The sequence below is a fragment of the Protomyctophum bolini genome, assembly GCF_963924005.1.
Source record: "Protomyctophum bolini genome assembly, chromosome: 10".
In the NCBI taxonomy this organism is placed as follows: domain Eukaryota; kingdom Metazoa; phylum Chordata; class Actinopteri; order Myctophiformes; family Myctophidae; genus Protomyctophum; species Protomyctophum bolini.
In genome coordinates, this window is record NC_137871.1 from 40,018,237 (window position 1) to 40,046,022 (window position 27,786).

At 42.1% G+C, this 27,786-nt stretch overlaps 2 protein-coding genes across 2 annotated transcripts in view; both read left to right on the top strand.

Moving 5' to 3' along the window:
• Positions 1-842, top strand: part of mgat4b (alpha-1,3-mannosyl-glycoprotein 4-beta-N-acetylglucosaminyltransferase B) — a 183,262-nt gene extending 182,420 nt beyond the window's left edge. The window contains exon 15 of the mRNA XM_080773691.1: positions 1-842. This exon is cut by the window's left edge and continues 1,382 nt beyond it. The gene's annotated coding sequence lies outside the window, so the exon portion shown is untranslated.
• Positions 843-3,979: 3,137 nt separating this feature from the next.
• Positions 3,980-25,911, top strand: canx (calnexin). Its single transcript, XM_080774171.1, has 15 exons — positions 3,980-4,052; positions 10,244-10,498; positions 11,391-11,464; positions 11,901-11,959; positions 12,774-12,915; positions 14,013-14,094; positions 14,430-14,622; positions 14,750-14,939; positions 15,275-15,388; positions 15,783-15,939; positions 16,248-16,463; positions 19,360-19,479; positions 20,872-21,049; positions 21,638-21,744; positions 23,492-25,911. The coding sequence occupies exons 2-15, from the start codon at positions 10,247-10,249 to the stop codon at positions 23,549-23,551; spliced, it is 1,944 nt and encodes a 647-aa protein (XP_080630297.1). The 5' UTR covers positions 3,980-4,052; positions 10,244-10,246; the 3' UTR covers positions 23,552-25,911.
• Positions 25,912-27,786: the final 1,875 nt, after the last annotated feature.

Here is a 27,786-nt window from a genome sequence, read left to right on the forward strand (position 1 = left end):
CCCTGGTGGCCACCTATACCACACACCCACTGTGGCTACAAGAGCTGGAGCCAAACTCTACACTGACTGGTTGCAGTGGAGTGTTCCACTCGAGCACGGGACAGACACAGAACTCAATTCTCTGTGTTTCATTACATTTCTCTTCAATGACTTCCACACACTTGGTTAAATATATGATTTTAAATGCCATTGTTTTCAGACAGACACTGTGCACCACCTCCACCTAATTGCTGACCCCAATTCCAACGTAGTTTGGCTTAAGGCCTATTCATACTCCAGTTTCCGTTTCAGTGCATCAAGAAATTGAATTCATCACACTGTAAAATCCTGGGTGTTCATTTATCTCGCTGAGAGTGTACAAATTCAAAAAGGAATATTTGTAAACTCTTGGGTTACAAATGGATAAATGAACACTGAGGATTTTTGCTGTACAATGTGGCAAACGATAGCTTCTGTTGAGTTGTGAGCACAGTCGGCACACATTGGTTACAGTACAGTAGAGTTTTACTTATGCTAGCGTTTTACTTTTGCTAGCCAAAACTGGGGGCTGTGCCAAACATACTTTGTCTCCAGATACTCATTTGAGGTGGTCAGTGTGCTTTGTACAACATAGGTTCATGGACATGGAGGAGTATGGGCAATAGTGCAACTATTGGGTGAGTACCCCATGATTCTCTAACCTGCCTATACCAAGATAAATACAGAGGTTTTTCTTGTAAGATGCACTGGAATGCATTGCTATTATCTTGTGTTGTATTTTGTATCATTTAGATAAACTATATTTAATGATGTTACCTTCTATCCAATCTGTGAATTGTAATAAAGACAGAATTTGAAATGGCCATTTGATAATGGAGTATTGTTTATTTAAAGTACTCAGCATTTGGTTGCCCAATCTGCAATGTCTTTATAGATAATTTAATAAAAAGTATGATGTTATCTGTAAAGACCTTTAGGGAAACTTTTCTATTTCTCTGAAAATGGTTTTAGATCAAAGAACAAAATACAGCTATCAATCGAGAAATTGGTAGACTATTTATATAGAAAAATCACAATACAGTAAATTGCTCTTTGGTACATTTAATTTATATGTAAATAATAGCTTTATTGTGCATTCCCCTCCTCTAAATCAAAACGTACTGTAGCCTACCTGTAGAAAGTACTAATGAAGTACAAATAATTACTTCCACATCCTTTATGCTCACATTTTGCTCATCCAGTAGGCCTATGCAACTGTACTGTACTGTACATGAAGTGCTGATGCTGTATTACTATGTAGTAGTCTAGTGTACTTTCCCCAGAGATTACTAAATCAGAATACAGCTTTTCTGCTAAGTGTTGTTTAATGAAGCTTTTGTAAAATCCTAACGGGCAGATTAAGCCACATTATAAGCGACAAATGTGTCAGCCACTTCATCTGGTGGTGGCTCTCTGTCACATGTCTGGGTCACATGGGGGTTCGCATTCCTCCAGGGTACAAAGTGGTTGTGTGATTACGGCTTTGCACTGACTTTACTGACTGGTGACTGCATGGCACTCTCTGTGGCATCATGCAATGATGGAAGAAGTACTCACATTGTTGTACTTAAAGTAATAGTATCAATACCCTATTGTAGAAATCTGTTACGCAAATACAAGTTCGATATTCAAAGTGTACTTGAGTAAAAAAAAAAAAGTAAAGTACAAAAGTATTGGCATCAAAATGTACTTAAAGTATACCCAAAGTAAAAGTATACTCATTGTGCAGAATGTCCCATTTCACAAATTCAAAATATTCTTTGAAAATCGCCGATCTACAAGCTCACAATTGCAGCGCGATGCGGCACATTGTGAACCTGTAGATCTGCTATTTTCAAATGGCCGAATATATTTAGGGCTGAAGTGGTAAGTGCATGTGTTTTGTAATAATAATCCAAATCCAACAAAATAACTAGTAACTAAAGTTTTCGTATAATGGATTAAAAGTGAGACGTCGTGCGGTAGAAGTATTGAAATTTTGAAATACTCCAGTAGGCCAGCTACCTCAAATGTGTACATTGGTACAGGGCGTTCTGTCCTGTCCTGTCCTGTCCTGTACTGTACAGCTGCGTACTGATCAGAGTGCAAAGAAAAGCCTACAGTTTTACCTGCTGAACTACAAATCCAGTTTCCCACGTCAACAAATGATTGGGACATTTGGGGGAACACCACGCATTGCCCTATAGAGCCTGGTGTCATGTTCACAGAGACTCTGTTTACCACAATTTATGATATGGTTGGTTGGTCCTCTGACTTTACAGTGAATGTACTTTATAGTTACTTAACTTACTTTCCACCTCTGAATCCTTCATACTAGTACTGTAACAGAATTGAATGTTTTCATATTTCATGCATTTCATGCTGTTGTCAGAATCAGGTACAGCAGTGGGCAGACAACAGTAAATTATTCTGTAAATGATTTACTACTATACAATATCTGACAGCCCCCACGTATGTATAGGCAATATTTGTCCAAATAGAAAATGTACCCCCACCTGAAGAATATGCTTATTGTTATGCTGTACTTTTATTGATGGTGAGTCTGACAGTGCATGGCAGGCAGGTGTCACAATGGGTTTGTATAGGAAGGGGGCGGAACAGCTCAAATTAATATGCCTATCAAATATCTAAATACTGACTCAAGCGCCATGTAAATGCACACCTGTCAGTGTGCATTTATACCACACAGATTTGTATAATAAGCTTGTATAGCAATTTTGTATATATGGTAAGTGGTTTGTCGGAGAGCGCTGCTCATAATTCCGACCTCCGATCATTCAGTTCCAATTCTTAAATTAGCCATTGACTGGCCCATCATCTTTATGGCTCTTAGACAATAAATGGAATGGGCTAGGCTTAAATTATCATTCAATACATTAATGTCCCTGGGGTGATCTCTGGGGTATCTCGTATAACTAAACTGAACTTGCATAATATTTATGACATAGCAAATAAAATATGTGGTGAGTGTTGTGATCTCTAAAAGGACCCTCTGTCTGGCTCTGACAGGCTGGCAGTGTGTGTAGGCTGGGTGGTGTGTCGTGTGTGTGGCGATCCAGTTGAAGTACTTCTGTCAGTACAGCGACGGGCCCGGGAGAACCAATAATGAGATATGGCGGAGGCAGTATCACTGTCACACCATAGGTTCTCAAAGTTTATTAGAGAGACAGGGAATATTTATAGTGCTGGATCGTAGTGACGAGACAGCAAGATATGAAGATATGCGACATAGGAACGTGGCATGATATGATGTGCAAGGCTGACCTCAAGATGTACATGGCTGACCTTACTGTCGGCATACCAGGCTGAATATATATGGGCGCCATTTAAGTTTTAACAGATGCCTCACATCTCAAGAATACAATGGAGGCAGTGAAACATAATTGCTATAAAGTCAAATGCAAGCTGTCCTGTCACATATCAAGTAGGCCTACACTGTATCTCAAGTTCAGTACACAGACTTAGGCTACTTAGATGTACATGGACAATATCATAACAGTGAGTGAGTGGCAGTACATGCTAAAACAATAATAGTGGAATAAATTGGGTGGATTTCAATTTAAGATCTTAGTTCAGATCACAGTGGATTGTGGATGAGATGATTACGCCGAGCAATGTTATTGACCGGTTCGTTCATTTCTTGATGGGTTTTTAATTAACCTGATTAATCATGAATCTCAATCTAAGCCAAAAAAGGGAGATTTCAAGTTATCATCTTCTCCTCTGTCATTTTCAGTCTCTTACTACCGCCAGCCAATGAGCGGCCGCTTCCTCTTCCAGCTGGACAAATCATCGCCGTCCACGAGGTTCAGATTAGTGGGCGGAGACTTTTCATTTTGACGGTCACGCCACGGAGCCAATTAACACTTGCCAGTCGAGCAAAAACGTCACATTTCTGGCTTCATCGGCCAATCAACGACGCGGAGAGGCGGGCTCTTAGATCCGGAGTTGCTTCCCCACAGTTCCCACACGTGATCCCCCTCTGTCTGTGTAGTTTCAGGTGGTCTGGTCACAGTCACGTCGCCAAGCAGGAGGTAAGTAAATGACGGACAAAATGTCACTTCTAAATGATCGTTTTTGATCTCGTGTGGTTGAAATGCTACCCAGGCACAATAATAAGTCATTCGGTTTGACTATCTTGATCCTTTGCGTGTCCAGTAAAAAGCTCTTGAATGGTGTTAGCACTGAATGTCATGCTAGCGCTATTTAAGCATAGGCCAAGTAAGCTAGCAAGATTGCTATATGTGGCTAATTTATCCAATGTAATCCTAGTTAGCCCGTCACTATGGCCAATACTCAGCTAACGTGTTTTAGAATCGAATTAAGAGTCTCGACTCTCGGCCTAAAGCCAGATCAAATGCATTATAAATGGCGATCTCGCGAAAACAAGACTTTAGATCAAGCAATTAGATTGAAAATTGGATAGGCGTATTAAATTGCAGGAGCGTTAGCTTATCTACGCTGGTTAATGTCTGCCCAATTAGTTCATATTTTGATGCTACTTACTGTTGCTTGAGGGGGGAGGAAAGTGGCGAGGGAAAAAAACTGGAAGTCCATCACATTACGCACATCACAAGTCTATGACACATGTCATGCTGCTAATTTCAATGTTAAAGAAGGATATAAATGGACTCGGGCGATTAATCTGCTAAAACAACAATTACCACACAAGTATCCTTGTGTTTCTCCCTGCCTGGGTGTTTATGATTCTCTACCCGGGTGACATGATTAAACACAGCTTATTTGCTGTGTTTAATGAGGGGTAGTGTAATAATGCACATAGCGGATCTACAGGCTCACACAACGACACAATTTCAATATCACGTCCCCATATCAAGAATATTGTGATATTTGATATTACCCAGCCCTAGTGTGATCTTTATCTGGAACCTTCTATCTGTGCTAACACAATCACTACTTGCCATGCTCTTCTAATTTAGGGATTACGTATAACAGGTATGTATGTAGTAGTCTGACCAGTTTCGCCTGCAGCTGCAGTGTCACCTAACTCAACCATAGCACCACTGTGTACTACTGACCTTTGAATGAGGTGTATTATGGATTTAAATGTCTTGATTTTTATTGCGTTAAAATGACCTCAGTCACAAGTGACGCATTTATAGTGAATATTATACAAGAACAACAGGATGTGGTAAACTAGTGTTTTATTTTTCAGCGAAGCGAGGTAATGATTGTTTGCCAACTTTTAAATAGTAACCTGTCTACCTTTCCTGTTGGGTAACTTGAATTGCGGGCCTCCAGCACAGGACAGGACCACACTTGTGTCATTGGAAATCCCTATTTTCCCCCCCCAGAGTTTGCAACAGGCCAGTATAGATCCAATGTGTAGACATGATGTCCTCCTCGAGTTGTTCCCAAGGCACATTGTGAGACAGCCGAGGTCAGTGTTTTAGCCTTTGCTTATAGAGTCACCCAGGGCCTATTATATTGTAGTTTTCTTGAAAGAAAGATGTAATTGAAGGACCAAGAAAACATGGGTTGAGGTTCTGACCTGTGGGGGAGGGCACATGCTGTTCCGCTTCTTTCTTCAACGGAGATGAATGTACTAGTGCTGTATGATTCTGTGCCCCCTGCGGTGCACTGGCTGAAAATGTAGTTTTGTTTGTGAAGCAGTACAATTGTATGGTTTCGCAGCTGCCTTGCATTACTCTTGTTTGTTGACTGGATATTGACTGGTTTGTGCACCACCCTGGCTTCTTCCATCCCCCGTTAGTCATGCTCGTGTGACCCATCTGTCACTTAAATATATTGACCCACTGAGGCAAAGAATTGGGGGAGGTGGGTGTGTGTGCGCATGCATGGGTGTAAGACAAGTAAACACACATGAAGCACATATGTGAGATCCCCAGACCACTCCCTTCCTTCTCTTCAGACCACCACCACCACATACACAGAGACAAGAGGGCTGCTGCTGACCACAACCCTCAGGCTGCCCGCATCCACTCCCAAGAACACAGGCAAAGCCAGTTTGCGGATTCACTGACCCCCCCCCCCCCACACCCCTATAGCCCACACCCATATGTCTCTGCAGCCCCCTCAGGCTTGCTGTGGTCAGTTGGTCCCTACTTATGATCATCATCATAGGTGACTTCCTTTATCAACTCCCTGTACTGAATATTTCTTGTCTCATCTCTTGGTGCTGGCAGGGCCTAGGAAAGGAAGCGTACTGTGGAAAAGCAACAGATGTCTAACAAAGGCTCAGCCTGTAGACTTATGCATGCTGCATCTGCTTTACTCGGTTAACTGAAGCAAAACTTCAACAACGAATGGGGATTTGTTGCCAAGACGGCAGAGATACGATTGAGCAACCTTATTTCCTTCAGGCATTTGTTGTGGTGTTGGTTAAGATAAGATGAGACGCGGTCATTGATCCCCAGAGGGAAATTCAGGTCGTGTCAAAACAGCTTGGCTGAATGCTGATGCACACCTTAAGAACTTAAACGACAGGTGCGTGGGATAATGGGAAAATCCTATCCAAGCGTTAAATAGTGATCCCACACACTGTCTGGAATGTGCACATTTCTTTTTATTAATAAACAACATTTTGGTCCTTGAACCCTCATCAGGAGGGTCTATCCTGTTAGACAAACCATGAGATTCAAACACAGGAGTCAAGAAGAACTGAGAAGGAACAGGTCTGGCATGGCATTGCTTCCCTGTGAATCACTGATGTGATATTGATTGATTGATATTGGTTTTGCCCAAAGATGGAATTATTAGATACTAATAAAAATCCATAGTCAATCATGTTACATTGTGTTTGTTCTCAATACACAATGTACTTAAAAGTAGATTGAAAACAGGGATACACAATGGAACTAATGGAAGTAATTATGGATTTGAACTGTGCAATAAAATGGATCTGATTAATGAGCCTAACATGTGTGAATGGTATTCCAGGCGTTAAGGGTGGGGAGGGGGGCATTAAAAGAGGATTTGCCAAACTCTGTGTACGCCCTACGTATTTCAAGTAAAACAGTCATTAGATCTGGTACAGCTCATTTTTACGAGACAACATCTCTGACGGATACAATGGAGTTTTCCCAATGAGGCCTTTAAAAAAATATATTACCTCTGCAAGAGGAGTCAGAGGATCATATTTAGCTCTCGTAATTAATCTGATTGCGCTTATGTTGCGTTCAGTCACACAGGCAGATGAAACGATGCAGTCTGCCATTCATTGTCAATGGAAGCCCGCAACGTGAAGCTATGATGCGTGAAGCTGCCGCAAATTATGCTGTGATGCGTTTTTTGCATGGTCGTCTGAACGCGCCATTAGGGCCAAGCGTGGTGTTCTGAAATGTCCCAATATGTTCATGTGGGAACTCGGATTTGTAGTTAAGCAGGTAAACCTAGGCTTTTTTATTTCCGCACTCTGATCAGTACACACGCACAGCTGTGTAGAACAGAACGCCCTGTACCGAATTATGAATGCATGCATTGTGCCGTTAGTTTACAGCCCTAATTGACCCCCCTGAACATTATGTAGTTTTCCATAAGCGGCAGTATCTTCCACACGATACAGCAGCATCCTGTAACTTAATATTTGTTTTGTGTTATTTAGCCTTTAGATCTATAATTCACTACCAGTCTGCGACGCTGCCAAAGGAAGACCTGTTGGTTGGCTATTTGAAGTTAGGCTTATATACTGCCTACAGCCAGAACGTAGCATGTTTCTGGTTGTAATTTTCTATGCCTAGTACCAGTTGAAATGCAGTATGCATGAAATACAGTATATATAAATTGTGTGTGTGTGTGTGTGTCCCCGATACAGCGGTTGTCCGGAAACAAGAATACGTGTGTGTGTGTGTGTGGTGCTCCGTGGATTGGTGTAATTTATCCAGATGTTCTGTCCTAGGTCCTGCTTTGATCTTGGCCTGTAGGTAGGACTAAATAATTGAAATGCGGACATTAGTAGTTTCTGGTCAAGCTGATTAATGTGGCTAAAGCTGACAGTTATTGCTGCTCCTCACCGTTGCTCTGCAGTGCAATAGTAGCCCTTTGGTCTAGCCTGCCTTGCTAATCCTATTTTGGTTAATCTTATTAGGTGAACAGCGTGCATTTTTAGCTGGGTATGATATCGGCACCAAGTTAATATAGGTGTGGTTGCATCATGTTAAACTGTTGTTCAGTGGTGCATCTGCAAATTACTAAATTAGCTGTCTGTTTGGCCTAACAGCCAGCTAATTTCCCAGAAGGATGGATGAATTGCTTAGAGGAATGTCATGATATTCTAGGCTAGATTGTATGTCTGAACTATAGCCACTGCTGTCTCTAGTGTCATAACACTTTAAACCAATGTCAAGACCTGGGAAGGCTTCCAAAAACAAACTGTTGATAAACAACATTTCATTCAAAGGCAGGCCTGGCCATGTTTTTTCTGTGGAAATGTGTATTGGGTGTCTATAATAGGTAGTTTTGTGGTAACTGGTTAGCCGACAGCTTTATTTATTTCATAAAAATGAACGGTTACTAGCCTTAGGCTGAAATACAGGTATAATCCATAATACCCAACCCTGAAACTAATCTTTAAAAGAATGTGTGTAGAGAGAATGACGTGGGAAAACCTTAACTGGCCCATTTTCCTCTGACGTAATGTTGCGTAGCCACATCGCGCGTTCCCATCTAAATGTCTAAATGAGAATTTTACTGTGTAGTGGTGGAAGACCAGACCTGCTACCAGTCCAGAAAACTACTCTACTGCTGCGCCTCCCTGAGTATCTTTAAAACCGGCAAACCACTGCTGTTAACCACCCCTAGTTGTTTGATATACATAATGAATACGTCATTTGTGTTTGTTGGTGAGGTGTAATGATTAGGCACTAATCTTCACAGACTTAAAATTATTAAGGGTGATGAGTAAATTGTCTGTGAATGGTGTGTTCTCCAGCCTCGCAGCAGTGTAATCTCTTTGGACCTAATCTCATTAAGGATAAAGGGGCTTGAGGGTGCATGTCCCATGGGTGGTCATTCGTTGCCATGGCAATTGGTGCCAGGGAAACCCTGGGTAGGGGGCGGCTGTGTGCCTGGCAGTGGCAATGGTTCACATACACTGCACATCAATAGATTGCTGCTTTCACCAGTAACTTGTGTAAACCAGTAAAAACCAGTAAAAGGTTATTTTTAGTTAAAGTATCGCCTATCTTGTATGGCCTATTTGCCTTGAAAGGTAAAACAAACAAATTAGTACATCAGTGGTGTTACTACTGTATTGATCTGCAGCTCACTCCCACCCTCACCTCCCCCAGACACCAATAAAAGTCAATAGTCTCCATGGCACATAATTGTCTGGAAACTACTTTCGTTTGGTGTCCTAAGAGCCAGTGTTTTTTTTAACGTTCAATGGTTGTCTGTGTACTTTTGTGATACTGATTAGGGAGACTGACTGAAGAGAGATGGCTCACTCCTCTGGCTTAGTTAAAGTAACACTGGAAAAACTATGGTTAAGTGGAAAAACGGCCACAATTAATTGCAAAAGAAATTCGATTACATAATTAGTTGGCAACTAATTTAATCGATTAGATTGTGATTAATCGTTGCAACCTTAATACTGACAATATTTTATGTCTTCAGTCTAATGAGAGCTTACTGTGCCATCTACTTTTGGTCAATGGAAATACCGTGGAGCAATTTTCTTGTCTATAGGCTTGAGTTGACTATTCCACCACCACCACTGCAATAATCTAGCAACACACAGGATGTAATTTTCCCTTCTTGTGCCTGTGTTATCTGGTACAATGTAACATCCCAATAGATCAGATAAGGGTTAGGTGACATGACAGGTCTGTGGCAAAATAGCCAATACCAGATGGTGCTATCATACAACCAGGCCAGATAAAGAGCAGCTGAATACTGGGCTATTAAGCACACAGAATAACTCTTCGTAATTCCTACTTTCGTGGCCGCTTCCCTACTTCCTTCACAGGTGTTACCGATGATACTAATTAAGGCTTTGTTAGTCTGTTCCATTTAGTGTGCAGTGGTTCTCAAACATTTAAATTTCAAGGACCCCAATAACTGAGTGTACACATTTTCACCTTTCTGGTCCCGTTTGACCATAATGGAACGGTGCCTTTATTAGTATCAGCCCCAACACCTTTATACTAGTAACTAGACCCTAGTACCAGATGGTGCTATCATACAACCAGGCCAGATGAAGGGAGCAGCTGAATAATTGCTCCTCTGTCCTCCTCTTCTTCCACAGACTATGGAGCAGAAGGTGAGGTTATGTGTTGCCCTTCTCCTCGTCACGGCCCTGTGCTGTCTGAGCCTGGCCCCCGTGGCCCTGGCCCAGCCCGACGAGGAGGTTGACATGGTTGAAGACCTCGGCGACGACATGGACATCGAAGACGAGCGGTATCTGGACGTCGGCGAGGAGGAAGAGGGGGAGTTGCCGGAGGGGGAGGGGGAGGTGGATGAGGAGCCCCCCGCCGCTCCTAAAACGCCAGCGGTACCCAAAGTAAGTCTGAGGGGCACTTCAAGACCAACGTTAAAAGTAAAAAATGTATTGTTGCATCTTGTGCACATAGTACATAAAAGTACAATTTGTTTTCTCTTGCTCTGCTCTTGTCTGCTTTTCTACAAATTAAAATATGGTCTGTGGTGGGCAAAATATTAACACCCTGAGCGGCATAAGCGGAGGTCTCTGTCCTATCAAATAGTTACGCTCTGCGCTCAGGACGGAGATTAATCACAGGACGGAACATTAATGATATCATAACAGAGCGCACCGCTCCACAGGCTGGGAGCGCCCTGTTGGGCAACATTCAATGTCATTTCCGGTTGGGACGTCATCCAAAGTGGTCCCCCTCCCATTTTAGTGGATGAGATCGAAAATCTTAAAAGGTGTATAACTCTTGATCTGAATCAATCCGTCCAGTTCTAACCAAAGATGATGTTTTTGACGGCCCGTCGCGGTCCTGTCGCTAGTCGCGTTAGAAGTAATCATACCTCCCGTTGTTGTCGATCGCCTCGAGGGTGTTTTGGCTACATCTAGCTACATCCAAGATGGCCCTGGTGCAATAACATAACATTAAAACTATTCTCTGATGGGTATAATATGGCATGTGTACACGCTATTCTAGAATCTGTGGTCTTTGTTAGGCTCTATAAATGCCCTCAACAAAAACCTCGACAATAGCCGATGCCTGCCCAGCATACTGCTGCTTTGTTCCGTCACTCTGTTGTTCTATCGGGCTTCGTGATAAGAGACGGGTCATAGTATGTTTGAAGAGTGGCGAGTGAGTGAGAGAGACGCCCACTTTCTGGAATAATGCCAAGAAAATCATTAGTTCTTGCGCTAGATTAATCAATTCCGTTTCTAACTTTGCCTTCTCTCTCCCACTGTGTAGGTAACGTACAAAGCACCAGAGCCTATGGGAGAACATTTCTTTGCAGAGTCGTTTGACCGGGGGACATTGGACAGGTGAGCCGTTATGTTAGTAGGTGGCCCTATATAAACTGTAAACTTAAAGAATTAAATAAATGCATAAATTGTTCAACACACACAAGATGCACTACTTGTGGATTAACCCATTCAGGCCTGACGTCGAAAGTTTTCTAAATCATGACAATTTTCGGAAAGATTTGAGGCACATTTTAACAATTTTTCAAAAAATAGCAGACCTACAAGTTCACCGAGTGGCGCGCTATGAGCTTGTAGATCTGCTATTTTTCAATAGCTAAAGCATAACATAATACTAGCACCAAAATGGGTTCCCGCTCAAAATGGGTGTCACCACAACTCATTTCAGTCATGTGGATCCCATAGAGTGCAGCATGTCTTTCTTGGCTTAACAGACTCTTCATTATACCTCAGTATTTGTTTTCTTTTCCATTGTTTTGTTTTTTGTGCCGTGTAGCTGGGTGATCTCCAGTGCCAAGAAGGACGGTGCTGATGAGGACATCGCCAAGTATGATGGTACGGACCCATCATTCAGATCCACATATACTGTACATATAGACAGATGCTCATTTAACCCATTTTGACCTGAGATCAGATTCTAAAAATGTCTTCTACATCCCGACAGTTTCTGAAAAAGCTATGTTTCTATGTCAGTCGTTCTTTGAATTTTCAAAAATAGCAGACCTACAAGCTCTTAGCGCGCCACTCGGTGGCGCGCTATGAGCTTGTAGATCTGCTATTTTTCAATAGCTAAAGTATAACATAATGCTTAACCCATTCTGTACGGGAACCCCTTTTGGTGTTTAACGGCTTTCAAATGTTGGCAGTGTCATTGGCAAAAATGCTCAAGAATAGTGAAAATCTAAATCTACAGTGTTGTGATGCAACACATGTAGCCTGTAGAGCTGCTATTTATATTATGCCGCAACACCATCATATGACCTACATAATAGGCATAGTGTATTTACCTTTGATGGTCATCTGTGTACTTTATTGTAATGTCAATATTTCTTCAGTGTAATAAGAGCCTACTGCCATCTTCTCTTGGTCAAATGGCCAATGGAAATGCTGTGGAGCAATGTTCTTATCTACAGGCTTAAGTGGACTACGTCACACAGACCCCCTAATTTTGCAACACACAGGATGTGATGTAATGGTCCCTTGTGTCTGTGTTATCCGTTAAAACTACAAATCTACAAATCCGTTAACATTTTGCAATGTTTGTGACCAAACAAAAGAGACAGTAGCTAGTAATACAAGGGGAGTGTCAATGGGTTTGTTTTCCCTGGTTGGCTGTTGCAAGTGAAACCTCTTGTCTTTTTTTTTCTAGGTAAATGGGAAGTTGAGGAGATGAAGGACAGTAAGCTTCCAGGGGACAAAGGCCTGGTCCTCAAGTCTCGGGCCAAACACCACGCCATCTCTGCCCAGCTCCTTAGACCCTTCATCTTCGACACCACGCCCCTCATTGTCCAGTGAGTGTATGCACCGCAATCACAACCCACATGGGAACACACTAGTGCTGCACATCAATCGAAAAAACATCTAGATTCAGACACTGTCCTATGTGAGCTCATTTCTAAATTTGATTAAGAATCATTTAGCACTAGTTGGCTGTCCAATTCATTTTAGGTACTTTTTGCTACAAGAGAGACAGACAGTACATCAAACATCAAAGTTAAACACTTTGATGTCTGTTTAAAGCCACAGTAGTTGGCTCCAGGTGCCACATTTTGAATGTAGTAAATGTTCAGCAACTACAGAAATATTTTGGAAAACATGAGAATTGTGATCTCAATTCTTGTGAGATAAAAAAAAATCGAGATTCACATTTGAGCTAGAATTGTGCAGCACTAGAACACACTCAACAACACACGCTTCCATAACTGCCATTAAATCAGTGGTTCTAAAACATTTTATTATTTATACATTTTCATGTCAAGTACCCCCAAATGTATTTGGCCGTCATCTGAAAATGGTTTGTGCCAGGGACCCCCATAAGAGAAGATTTGTGTTTTTAAAAACGTCAGAATTATTCCAAAATCTTTGAAGAATCGACTCATATTTTTGCCATTCAACGTGTTGTGAGCTTGTAGATCAGCTATTTTCAAAAGGCTAAAGTATAAAGTAGGCTTCAAGAGATTTTGATGCTGAAATTTACCACGGTACTAAAGAAAAGGTGCCAACAACGCATTGAGCGACACCATATTTTTGTTTAATTTAGATATAAAATCTATATTTCCACTGCAGCTATTTTGGCTTCATGGTAAAGAAAATAAATTATCATATGCATGACCTGGTCCAAACAGAGCGTTGTGGGTTAATAAGGAATACATATTTAATCAGTTCAACGTTATTGTTCAAGTATAAATAGTCATCATATTGATAATGGAAGGGCTCCTTGGGGCAAAAATGTTTGGAACCCTGCCCTGAAGGCCTCTTGAGAACCACTCCATTAAATTATATTTGTTGTGAATTTAGTTAGTTAGTTTGCCATAGTAATACAGTAGATACATTTTGGTGCCATCTTATAATTTATTAATTTCTGTCTGGGTCCTTGTTTTGCTCTTAGGTATGAGGTTAACTTCCAGACGGGTATTGACTGTGGCGGTGCGTATGTCAAACTGCTGACCCAGACTCCTGACCTTGACCTGGTAAGAAAACTTACAGGATTCAATTTTAGATGGAATAAGGCATCTGACTCTCGCACACCTTTCCTCCAGGCACTCAATGGAATTAGGCTAGCAGCTAGCCGTTTGTGCTTTTTGGCTCTGCCAGTTTAAGTTATGACCTAACGGAAAGTGTTCAGACACAAAGATACATGTAAGGACTATGGTCTTAGAAGAAGCAAGATGTCTGGATTGCGTTACCGTCTTGGTAACGTTGGGGATTATGGAGAGATTGGTGTGATTCTTGTGCCTATTTTGCCTGCATTCGTGTATACAGGCTGGCTGGGAAGCGTAGTGATTAAAATGTTGTTCTAACTCAGGACCAGTTCCGGGACCAAACCCCCTACACCATCATGTTTGGACCAGATAAGTGTGGAGAGGACTACAAGCTACACTTCATCTTCAGACACAAGAATCTAAAGACGGGAGAGTTTGAGGAGAAACATGCTAAGAAACCCGATGCCGACCTCCGCTCATACTATACAGATAAAAAGACCCACTTGTACTCACTGGGTAAGACAAACCCACATGTTCTAACACTGAATCCCACTTACTTACATACTTGGTGAGACCTGTGCCTATTTCTGCTGCAGAGGACAGCCATTTCAATGTTGTTGTCTCTCCTCTGTTTTGCCCCTAGTGCTGAACCCAGACAACAGCTTTGAGATCTTGGTGGATAACACGGTGGTGAACAGTGGTAACCTGCTGACAGACATGTCGCCCCCGGTCAACCCCCAGGCAGAGATCGAAGACCCCGATGACCACAAGCCAGAGGACTGGGACGAGAGGGCCAAGATCCAGGACCCAGATGCTGCCAAGCCTGAGGATTGGTCAGTCTGGTCTTATCAATGGGCCTCGCAATCAGCAAATTAAACCTTCTAATCTAACTGGTAGATTGTATTCAGTCTGACTAACTGCTCTTTACCAGGCGTTATGCCTTTTATGATGAGCAATAACTTTAGTTGTTTCCTTTTTTTTATTGTTATTCCCGAACGCATTGATTTATGTTCTTGCATATAGCTACTTTCTCTGAAAACCTGTTCCCGTTCAAACAGGCCTCAGCCAATCCATTGCTATTAATAACTAAATTATCCGAGTACATTCAAAACCTGCAAATACAATGGTGGTTGTTTATAAGCTGGCTAAAGGATGTTTGTTTGTTCAGGGATGAGGACGCCCCAGCTCAGATCCCTGATGAAGGTGCAGTGAAGCCTGACGGCTGGTTGGACGATGAGCCCGAGTACCACGGTGACCCTGATGCTGTCAAACCTGAGGACTGGTAAACATAGACGCACTCGGAAACACAAACATCAACAGACACACAGCTCTTGGCCCGGGCCGGCCTAGCGGTCCGGGCACCTAGGCTGCTAATCCAGCCTGACAGCGTGTCGCGCTCCCAATCCCGACGGCCTTTGCTGCGTGTCACTCCCCATCTCTCTCCCCCACATTTCCTATCGACTTACTGTAAGCTATCAAATTAAGGTAGAAAAATATGGCCCTTGACACCGATGCACATACAGTACAGAGAAAGACAGACGCACACATAGCAGAAGCACAGAAGAATTAAAAAGAAGACGCACAAAATATGGCAGTTTTGCTTAGAAACATAAAACATTCAAAGATTTCCGTCTCGTCTCTGGTTGTCTTACACTTTGTCTCTCCTCTGTGTCCAGGGATGAGGATATGGATGGTGAATGGGAGGCCCCCCAGGTCCCTAACGCTGCCTGTGAGGCAGCCCCAGGCTGTGGGGCCTGGCAGCGACCAGTGATTGACAATCCCTCGTACAAGGGCAAGTGGAAGCCACCCATGATTGACAACCCTAACTATCAGGTATAGTGACGATAATATTCTAGTACACGTATTTAATTCCATGTATAAAAAAACTACAAAATGTAGTGTTTGGCAGAGAACCGCCAATGCGTAGAATTGGATGGAATAAAATATTGGACCTTGTGTATATACGAAGGATCCCCATTCATGTAATGGATATAGTTCAAGTATTGCTAGGGTGATGAGCAATTTTGAAGGATCAATCTGGACACAATTGTTTATTTTCCAGTGTTCTTCTTGGAAAGTGGCTTTTGTTGTTTTATTGTTTCGTTTCATAATTAACAATTTGGCTGCCTTTGCACTTGCAGGGAGTGTGGAAACCAAGGAAGATCGCCAACCCAGACTTCTTCGAGGATCTTCACCCATTCAGGATGAGTCCATTCAGTGCCGTGGGATTGGAGCTATGGTCCATGTCTTCCGATATCTTCTTTGACAACTTCTTCATCACCAACGACCGTAACACGGCCGAGCGCTGGACCAGCGATGGCTTTGGGTTGAAGAAGGCTGCCGAGGGAGCCGCAGATGTAAGTTGACTTGACACCTCACACCTTGCGCACACACACACACACACACACCACACACGCCAAGCAGGGTACTGAACCCCAAATATTGTCCCCATCTGTCCAGCAAGATAATATCTTGAGCGCAATTAAGAAAGAAGAAAATAATCAGTCCCTTCTGAACTGAGTGGCACTGTACTGTACAACATCAAGGTTATCAAGGGCCCACACAGAATTCAGTCACTGGACACAGTATTCCTTTTTCGGGTTTATGAGCCAGTAGGGAGCGGCTGGTAATTTACGTCTTTATGTTGTAGTCATTACTTTGTAGTTATCAGGCAGGAAACCACAAAGTGGAATCGGAAGTACCAACATTTTTCTGTGATCAAGGCCATCATACTTTCAGGGCCTACCCAATAAAAGCCTTGATGCAGCGTATGAATCCGACACGTTTCTTCAAGTACGTCTTTCGTTTGTTTTGCCAGTTGCTACAAGGTTTTACCGTCTGGTCTAGACCGGATCACATGGAGATTTAGAAACACAGACCAGGCTTTCCTCCGAGGTGGAAAGCCTGGCGCGACGCGAGGTTAGGAGTTAGGACACATGTGAAGGGGATGCACTGCAACACCTTATAGACAAACTGCCACGTTGGTGGAGGTCTGTGCTCTATTGAGACCCGTTTCTAAATTATCCCGTAGTTTTCTTCTATACAGAGGGGTTGTTAATCATGTCGGAGCCATTAATCTTTCCCCCCAAAAGATTAAAATGTCCCCGCTGGCTGTATTCATATACAGTATGTCTTTGGTCAACATCAACCACACAGTATTCCTTTGAGGTTTCATGTTCGACGCCGACCGTGTGTCGTGGTAGACTAAAGATGAATGGCTCTTCTAATATGATTTAAATCCCTCCTGCATAGAAACCTGGAGTAATAAATCTAATGAGACCAGTTGGTGGACAGCTACCATGGAGAGTGAGAGTACTATGGGAAACTATAGGATCAGTAGAGAAAAGTAGCTTGCTTAGACCGACGCTAAGGAATAAATGTAATATTTAGAATATATTGGTATAGTACCACTTTGAATATTTTAATATAAAATAAATGTTTAAAACAAAGGAGCATGTGTGCTACATATTACGTAATGCAGCTCTATTCCACTGATAGAGATCATGTTGCAGACTGCTGACGGTATTTGTATCCTGCAGTGTTTGTTTTGTACTATTTGTTAAACGATCAGCCCAGGGAGCAATGCATGCAGCGACCCAATGAGCTAATGATGCAAGGCTCCAACAGGCCTTGGGACCGTTCCCCAGAGGAGGACACGAATAGACGACGCTGTGGTTAGCACTGTCTCCATAGCCAAATGAGCTGTTCCAACCATTGACTGACTGGAGCCGTTGCTATAAAAAGCTGTTTTTGGAGACATTTCGAGTTAATCAGATTACTGCTATAAACAGGCTTGATCCTTTTTTTTTCACTGATTTACAAATGTACATTGTTGTCACCAGCCAGGTTCAAACTGTCTGCTTCAGGCAGAAAGAATGGTTCAATGAAGAGTATGGTACTCTTGGTCATGCAATCCAAGGCCTTTGCGTGATGTACTGTAAACAGGGTGGGCCAACAAAGATAACGAGAATACCCCAAATGAGCAACATGAGTGATCAAAATGTGAACACAAGTTCTGGACTGGTACTTAAAACATTGTACATTTGTGCAGCAATACGTGAGATGCAAAACGGGGGCGTTAGCTCGGGTAGCGCAGCCGGTAGATCGACTGAATGGGAGTCCATCTCTGGCTCTCCCAGAGTCGGTGCTGAAGTGTCCTTGAGCAAGGCTCTGAACCCCTAATTGCTCCCAATGTGCAGGTTGGTGCCTATGTAAAGCACTTTGAATAAAAGTGCTATATTTATGCACCATTTACAACAGACAACCTCTCTTAAATACAGTTGTTTTGCAAATGGGAGCGTGAAAGGAAAACTCATTTTAAATTCAATTGCAATTATGTGCAGAACACTAGAAAACAAGTTTGCTTAAAGCAATTACAGCTAGTCTATCTCACAGCGGTATTGAGTGACAACATTGCCGTGCAGTTCTTTCACACTAAAGCTAGACCTGTAACACACGCACTACACTGCATAAACACACATAGCCACTAGGTGGTGGTGTTCTTCTTTTGCTGCAGGGCCATTACATGGGGGGGTGGGGGGGGGTAGTTTATACTGACTTAGAGCTGTAGGGGGTTGGCTGGTATCCAGGGATTAGCAGTTAGTTGAGCCATCGCTCATCAAAATTCCTGCTGCCCTCATGATGGAGTTTTTTTTCCTAAAGGAGGATTCCTGGGATGCCTGGCATGTTGGCTGCAAAGCTCCCCTGCACTCAGGACGTGCGGCGCACTTAGAACGCTTGCTCTCACTCTTCTTGCACACTCTCATTCCCTCTATCCGGGTAGTTCTCTAGTTCACTGATAATTGTCATTTATTTCCTTCTCTCTTACTCTGTTTAGTGTTTTACTTCTTTCCTCTGCCCACCTTACTCGCACTGTATTCTGTATACCCGTCCCTCTGTCACAGAGCACATCTTACACACACAGTTTGTTCTGTACATCATTAGTCTTTTGCCCTGGTTCCCAGTGTATGGCTGGCAGGCTGCCTCTCATAATGCCTCCCATAATCACCAACCACGCTTCACACGCTCACACCTGGATGTGTAGAAAGCATTGGGCGCACGACGCACGTGTGTGTGTGTGTGTAATGCTCATGCGTTCCCATGCACAGCATGTACAATATTTTGCTAAATTTTTGTTATAGTGAAGCTTTTTGTCATGTAGGTAGGAGTCTTAGTTTTCCTTCTTCTTTTTTGGTGTTAACTTTAAGTTTATTTATTTATTTATTTTGTGGATTGCCTCTGTCTCCTTTCTAGCCCGGCCTGGCTACCCAGATGATGAGTGCAGCTGAGGAGCGTCCCTGGCTGTGGGTGGTGTATGTCCTGACCGTGGCCATACCCCTCGTGTTGATCATTGTCTTCTGCTGCACTGGCAAGGTCAGAGTCTCTCTCTCTCTCTCTCACTCACTCACTCACTCACTCACTCACTCACACACACTCACACTCACACTCACACTCACACTCACACTCACACTCTCTCTCTCTCACTCACTCACTATTAGACACAGTTTTATACACATAGACCTTCTCATGCACACACTGGATAACATTAATGTGGCAGTTAATTTATACTTGTATATGTTTTGTTTCTGTCTGTTTTTATTTTTTCATTTTACTTACTGGACACATCCTCAACCACCATAACACTCACTTTACATGTGCATTCACATGCACTCAGATTAACCCTTAATGGGTGGATTGATGCAGTCCTTTGTCTGTTGCTGACTAGTGTAACTTGAGGGGTCTTGCTGACTCTCCACAGTGCTCTGCAAACCAAAGTCAATCTCAGTTCAGCCTCACGAGCTTACAAGAAGAGTTAAATGGACCGAGCAGCCAAAATACTTCGTCAGCTGGGACTGGCCTGGTGATTACTATAGCATAGACTTTTCTTTGTGTTAGACTTGTAATGATTCTCTCCTGTCTTCTTAATCGTGCTGTTGTGAGTTATGGTTACACTCCCCTACAGTGTGTTATCGATAGTGTAAACCAATGTTTCTCAACTAGTTGATGATATGACGTCCTGACCGGATTACAACAATGAACAACTTCATTCACAAGATTGTCTGGACATCAACGTCGAAATCCCGTCCCTTATAATCCTGTACTATTGTACAGAACTGGATCTTAGTCTCCCGTGGCCAGTCTAAAGTGTACATTTAGTATGCGTGTATATCCAGTTGAGAATCATTGGTGTATGCATCAGTTTTAGATTAACGTTATGGTGGTCATCTCTGTAGCAGCAGGTATGTGGATGTACAGTTGGAGAACAGATTGTTTTACAACAGGCATATTGGGCCTGAGGACACATGCTCAGCCCATAAACACACCCAAAACGAGAGAATGCAGGGTTCCTGTGTGTCGGGAATGATTTGTAATGAACTGCAAAGCTCTTCTATTCTTGGCCAATTCCCAATTCGGTTATGCGATATGAGAAGCTATGTAACCGTAACACTGTCCACCTGTATATCCACTGTGCATTCTGTAGTAGTTTACGTGGTAATGGGTGGCTAGCTTGGCATAATCTGAAATGCAAAACCTGCTACCAGTGTTCCCGTGGTTGTGTTGTGTTTAACCCATTTTGGGCGGGGTCCCCTTTTGGTGTTAGCATTATGTTATGCTTTAGCTATTTAAAAATAGCAGATCTACAAGCTCATGTAGGTCTTGTAGGTCTGCTATTTTTGAAAAATCGAAGAATTTTCAAACGGACACTTTTCAGAAACGCTGTTTTTTTTTTTGGTCTGACCAACGCCTCTTGTCTCTGTCCTACAGAAGAAGACCCCGGCCACGCCCGCAGCAGAGTACAAAAAGACCGATGAGCCTCAGCCAGACGTGAAGGAGGAGGCAGAGGAGGAGGCGGCCGCGGCGGCAGAGGAGAAGGAGGAAGAGGAGGAAGAGAAAGAAGAGAAGGCTGAGCAGGAAGCTGAGCAGGAAGAGGAGAGCAGTCCATGTAGGAACTACTCCTTCCTTGATCTTCTTCATGCATTTTTAATTGTTCTTCAATTTGATGCCTAATCTTTGAGGTGTAATAAGCTAACGAACAGCATAACAGAGTGTTGCAGGTTTTTTTTTTTTTTTTTAAGGAAATGACATGAATTGAACTGTAATTGCCGGTCATACATCTCCCATATAAATACCTATTGGGGAGACTATTTTTTTAGCTCCCTCTTTTTTTGGCATCTCGGCATTCCGCAGTTGAGGTCTAATTTCGGTATCATGGCATTTTACTTGACAATTAATTCATATCGGTAATATCAATTATTGTGATTAACGATTTCATTGTGTTTTAAGCATTGAACATTCGTTTTTTTTCCCCCCCTTGGGCTTTGTAAACAAATATGTCACAGCCAGGACAGATATGACAAGTACCTTTAACATACAAAGACAATACTGACATATTTATAACTTTATAGTTTCAAAAGAAATTAAAAAACAGTGGAATTAGTGTTTTTTTTCTGACGGTTATGCAAATTAATTGTGATTATGTAATGCTTGTGACAGGCCTGCACGTGTCTCATGTATTTAACTGTAATTTTAGCTACTGAAGAAAAGAAGAGTGAAGAAGCTGAGGAGGAAAGTCCTGCAGAAAAAGAGGAAGAGGAAGAGGAGGGGGATAAGGAGGAAGAGGCCGATGAGACTGAAGAGGTGAGAGTCCAGGAAAAGGATTAAAAATTCCCTGTTACCAGATTTTTATGATATTTGGCTTCGTAATGAAAGGCTCATGGTAACTTTATCTATTTACAGCGACAGTAACATTGCCGACAGTGTAATTGAGAGGTAATTAAACTCTTAAAAATGCTAAATTTTCTTTACTGTTATCTCTGAAATTCTAGGAATGAATGTGGATCCTTCACCTTGCATTGCTATTTTCGGTGTCCCTGAAGAGGGAGCCAGACTGAACAATAGACAAAAAAATATATAGTCTCATTTGCCTTTAATCGCTCTCCGCCGTATACTACTGCTATGGAAACAACCATCTACCTCCCTCAAGCACATCCTGGTTGCGGGACCTAATGTCATTTCTGAAACTAGAAAAGTTTCTGTCCGCGGCTCTGTTGAAAACTCTTATAAACATTGGCAACATTGGCAGCCTCTCATCTCTCACTTTGATTCACTTCAAGCTCTCACATTGGAGTCACTAGATAAGTGTATAATTCACCCGAGGGTGCAGACTTTGCTCTATCATTGTCACAATTCACAAGGAGCATAATATGCCATCTGAGGCTGAGTCAACATGCTGTCTTTCCCTTGTCTCTCTCTTCCTCTTTTTTTTCTTTAGTCTTTAGTTCTCTTTTTCGGTTACTCTTCTTTCTATGGGTGGGAGGGGGTACTTGGGAGTAGGGGGAATACTGGTGGGGTTTTCTTTTTTTAAAAGATGCAAATCCACAAACATGCAATGACTACCATGAAACGCACCTACTGGTAATTGCATGTATTATGCAATGTGTCACTGCAAAGATGTGGAATATGTGGAACTTAACCTACCTTTTGTCTAGGGCTTAATCAGGTTGAAGCCCTACCCAGAGCGAAACGTTCATTGTCAATGGGATTTTTATGTTTGTGTAGGACAAAGTTTGTGCACACATACATCAAAAGCTGTACATAGAATGCGCTGTTTGTGCACATACACCAAAAGCTGGACATAGGAGGGGCTATAGCCCCTAAACAATAAAAAAAGGGTGCTCTTATCGTCTTAAATCATATTCCGTGCTCCTCAGCCAATCAAATCATCTCAAATTTGGTACACCAAACACACAAAACTGACCAATCAAATCATCTCAAATGTGGTACACACAAAGCTGGCATAGAAGGGGCTATACTCTTAAGGCTGGGGCCCCTCAAAAAGATAAGAGCACATTCCCTTTTTCTTCATTAGAATAAAACATGGGCATAACATAACAAAGTATGCCAAGAAGTAAAGAACGAAAAAAGGTGCGCTTCCTACTTTTTAGTCTGCTCTGAAGAAGGCTTAGCCGAAACACGTCGGCGTTCGCAAATGAACATGAGCCAGCCTTGCATCTTTTATTTTGGAGTGCCGCTTTTTCCATTAAGTTGGTTTATGAGTTATACCAAGAAGTGCTTGCTGGATTCATAAGATCTGAAGCACACTGACCTTCATGTTTTATGGACAAAGGAATATTTGTTGCTATTCTGATCCTTACATCATTGTGCTTGTAATGTCACTAATTAGGGAAAAGGAGCTTATTGATTGTACTAAGATTAAAGGTAGTTGGCTACAGTAAATGCCTACATGTAAATACAACCTGCCTCTTAAAGGTCCACACCCTGTCCAGGAATGTCTGAGACTAATCTTATCTGGTTGCGTGGGGTGTCGTCGGCTTGAACAGAAGTCTCACTATGTGGTGTTGAACTCTTGTGTCCTGCTTTCCAGAACCTGGAAGACGACGTGCTGAGAAGGTCTCCCAGAAACAGGAAAGTGAGAAAGGACTGAGGCCATGTGAGGTCTGCGTTCTACAACCAACAGCCCTGACCTCAGCCCCACCTCCCCTTTATACCTCTCTTATCCTCCACTCCCAAAAACCTCACTCTCCTGGCCCCACCCTCCATGTTCAAAATCCTCCTCCTGAGGTTACGAAGTGAAAAGAGAAAAAGATAACGTCGTAGCGGAAAAGCCATCTCATCAGGACCGACGGGGGGGGTAAAAAAAAGAAAATAAATTATCCTGACCTCCAACATGGACGCTGGATGAGTATGAGGAGGAGGATGATGATGATGATTCCAGTTGGATGAAGACTGACTTAGTCTAGTGAAAGGGCTCAAAATATTAACTAAACTTCCCGCAATCATTCCGTAGCATGTGTGAGCGGGCTGTAACCTGCGGGACCTTGTTGTCCTGTCTGCCCCCTCCACCACCTAAAACCAAACCAACTGCTCTAGTCCATACATACCAACCCACCCACCCACACCCAGTCTGTTACTTCCCCAATTCACAGACAGCCCTGCTGGTCAGCCCACCTCCATCCTCCACAGGTCCAATCAGTATTTAACATCAAGAAAATTAGCAGGGCAACACTACAGCTAGTAGATTTAGCCACATGCATTTTAGATGCTCTCTTTCTCTGTCTCTGTGTGAGTCTTTCTATCCTCCAGTTTCCACTTCTGCAGTGCGTGTATATGACAGAGGGTTATAGCCATGCATACAAGCATAGTAACTTTGAGGACATTTTAAGGAAGATTGACTATAACAAATCATGTGTAATTATCAGTGTAAAATCTACTCTTGTTGTTTTTTTGTTTTTTAAATACTGTATAGTCTTCCTGTTCATGAGTGCTGTCACGTCATGATGTTTTGGGTGGTATTGGGCAGTCACAACCCCTCAATTGCCATATATAGTACAGAGTAAAATCCTCAGTGTTCATTTAAAGTTTAATTGACACACAAGATTTACAGTGTACAGTTGTGTACTTTGTTCTTTTACACACACACACATAAGTTGAGATGAACAGGGGGAGAAAGTCTAGCTAGCTGCAGGCTTTCCACTAAATTAGATTATGCTGCCTTACTTGATCTTAGAAAGCAAGGTTTTAACTTTTTTGTTTGTAAATTTCTTTTTTTAATACTATTTACATGTTTCTTGTTTTTTCTAAAAGTTAATTCCATTAATAAGTTTGCCTCTGGTTTTGTACTGTGTAGGAATTGAATGCCTGCCTATATTGGCATTTTATCCCTACTTGAGTGTATGGGAGATAAGAGAAGCATTTCCTGGTTGTATCGTTGGAATGGGAGGCAGACAGGCAGTCCAATCCTTGAAGCTCAGTGACGGTTATTGCTGGCAGGTTTGTGGGTGAAAAGTCAAGGTTGTTAGACCGGCGTCCTCGGTCCGTGCTGACTCATGAGTTTAAAATTGGGGAGGAGGGGGGGGGGGGGGAAACTGTCAACGCTCCACCTCCTCGCAGATGAAGAATCAGTCTCCCTGTTGCTAAATATGATGAGCAAGCATATCTTGCAGTCATATCTCTGAAGTGTGCAGTACAGTCCAGAAATGTGGCAGGTTGTCTCTTGTCAATGTCTAACTTTGCATCCTCACTACTTTCTCCTAGTCTAAAATACCCCATATAAAATGAAAAAATTGCACTATGGGAGAAATGCTAGCGCTTAACTTGTTGTGCCCATGTACAACTTAAGAGTCTTACATTCCTTGTTTAAACTTAAAACGTTTTTGTGACCCTGTTCACCTTGTGAGTGGCTAGAATAGTGACATCGGGAGCCAATTTCAAAAGTGTGACAAAAAAAAGAGTTGGCACTTGTCAAGGTAATTGAGACTCTTAATTTAACACGTCTGCTGTATGCAGAGTGGGGAACAGCATTTTCTCTTGATTTAACGTGATGAAAGTTTTGAAATGCGTTGGGAGGTTAAGTTGACAAGCCAAGCCAAATACACCTGAAGCCTAGTCACAAGTGGTGAGCAAGTCTACCCTGTTAGCCACTCTGTTCCGTACTGACATTTCACTTGGCCGGCAAACTATTGAATATCGCTGAGGAATGTGGGAGGAATCTGCAACTACTGTGCAGACTAGTTTGTTTTTGTTTTTCCCCCTCTCATGCATTTCTGCTGTTGACTGTATTTGTCACAACTTTGTAATACATGTGGGGATGCCTGCTTCAGTGGTACACCATGATGAAGCTAAGCAATGATTGGGTGATATGGGTGATAACTGTCCAGTGAGGTTTAGTAGATAATTAATTATGGTAACTGGTTGGTGGGGGAACTGCAAGAACTTGAAAATGATGTTACTAAAAAAACGAAAAATGAAAAAAATATAAAGAAATAAAGGAGATTTTGACCAAGAGCTGGTCAGTTGGAGATGTGTTCTTCTCTACTGGTGCCATGGTTTACCATGACCATAAATGTCTTTGAAACTTGAGATGGTGCAGATTTTAAGTGTCATGAGGGGAAACAAATCCATTTCAGGTGACCTTTCCCACAAAAGCTAGTTCCTTTTCTGTACAAGTAGAATTTTCTCTTAATTTGGATACTTCAGTAGCCCCCCCCCCCCCCCCCCCCCCATTGATTCCCCCTTCTACAGCAAGCCACAATACTTAACATTTTGTTCCCTTAAGAGAATGTAAAAAATCAGACTAAACTATCAATCATTCTTATATTTTCCCCATTTGTTTTTAATATATTTTCTTTTGTTTTTTTAAAACTGTAGTTTTGTTTTAGTTGTCTGCCTAAAGCTGCCTAGATAAGAGATTTCTAGACTGAACACTGCACTGTATCAGAGGGCAGAACGTTGCATGACTACATTATGGGTTTGTTTTGAACTAAAAAAAAAGTTTACACAGACAGGATTCTGCTTTAACCTCATACACTAGAACTAGTTCTGATGTTATGGAAGTACCTAATTTGATAGTGGCTTTTGAGGAAATACTGTGATGACCATGAGGAGTTGTACTCTGCAACAATGGATCAAAAGACACTGCTCCTGTGACAGATGTGTATTGTTATACAGTAAACTATGAATGGACATGCCATTTGTTTTGATGAATAAAAAACTCCTAATGGAAACTTAATGGAAATTGGAAGTTGTTTTCCCCTCTTTGTCTGTCTCAATCTGATATTGGTTAAACTCATGGCCATAATTGGCAATGCTGACCCATGAACATTCCAATAACAATCTTATTCATTCACAGTATTCAAGTAGTGTTGACCATCCCATGCATGTCCTGTGCCTGTTTATGTCCAAAGCTAAGCCTACTATAGCAGTGATTTTAATATACTTTTAGATATATATCATTATCACCCCGCGGGGGAAATAAGTTGCCCAGAGTGAGTTGGCACAGTAGTTAAGGTTACAACTTACATTGTAAGTATAAGAAAGTACTGTAGTATACAGTAGAAACAAGGCTTTTAATTTCAATGGTCACTTGTTTGATATGCATTCGGCCATGAACCCCCATTTCATGAACCCCCATTTCATGATTTTATATTAAAAATATGGCATGTACCACAATCTACAATGTAAAAATACTCAATTAATTTAACTGTAGGCCTAAAGTCCTGTAAGGCTCCAATTGGTTCCTGTCTATCAAATATCAATCACTTAGCTGAGGACCCTGTAACCCCCTCAAGGACCCCTGGGTGTCCCCAGACCCCAAATAGAGAACCAGTCTAATATATTCCTATGTTGCTGTCTGTCATCGAGTCCATTACAGATCATTCCAGTGGAGAGATTAACCGTTTAATGCATTCAAACGTAAACTTCAACATATACCTTCTATGTGATTAGGCTGGATAACAGGGTAGGGAAATATAATGAGTGAAGAAAATAAATAAACGTTATTAAACTAAGGGTTTATTCATAATATGTAGGCCTACATTCATTTCACAAGAGAAGAAGATGAGTAATATTGATTACTTTTATTGGGAAATTGGGAGGGCAAAAACTCAGAAAGACACTCGTCATTCGTCAACTATATGAACAACCAAGCATAGATGGACATTTTCCCAGGCATATTGATTACTTGGCTGTGAGCTGTCTCAAAGGGAGATCCCAGACCCAGTTCTTTTACACGTTCTGCAAACGTGTAAAAGACAAGAAAGTATAATAATACTGTTTTAAAACAGGTCCTAGTCTGTTCCCACACACAACACAATTAACACATTATGACAGTCAGTGGGGAAGGGAATCTACTCAATGGGGGAAATCAGATGAGACTCCAGA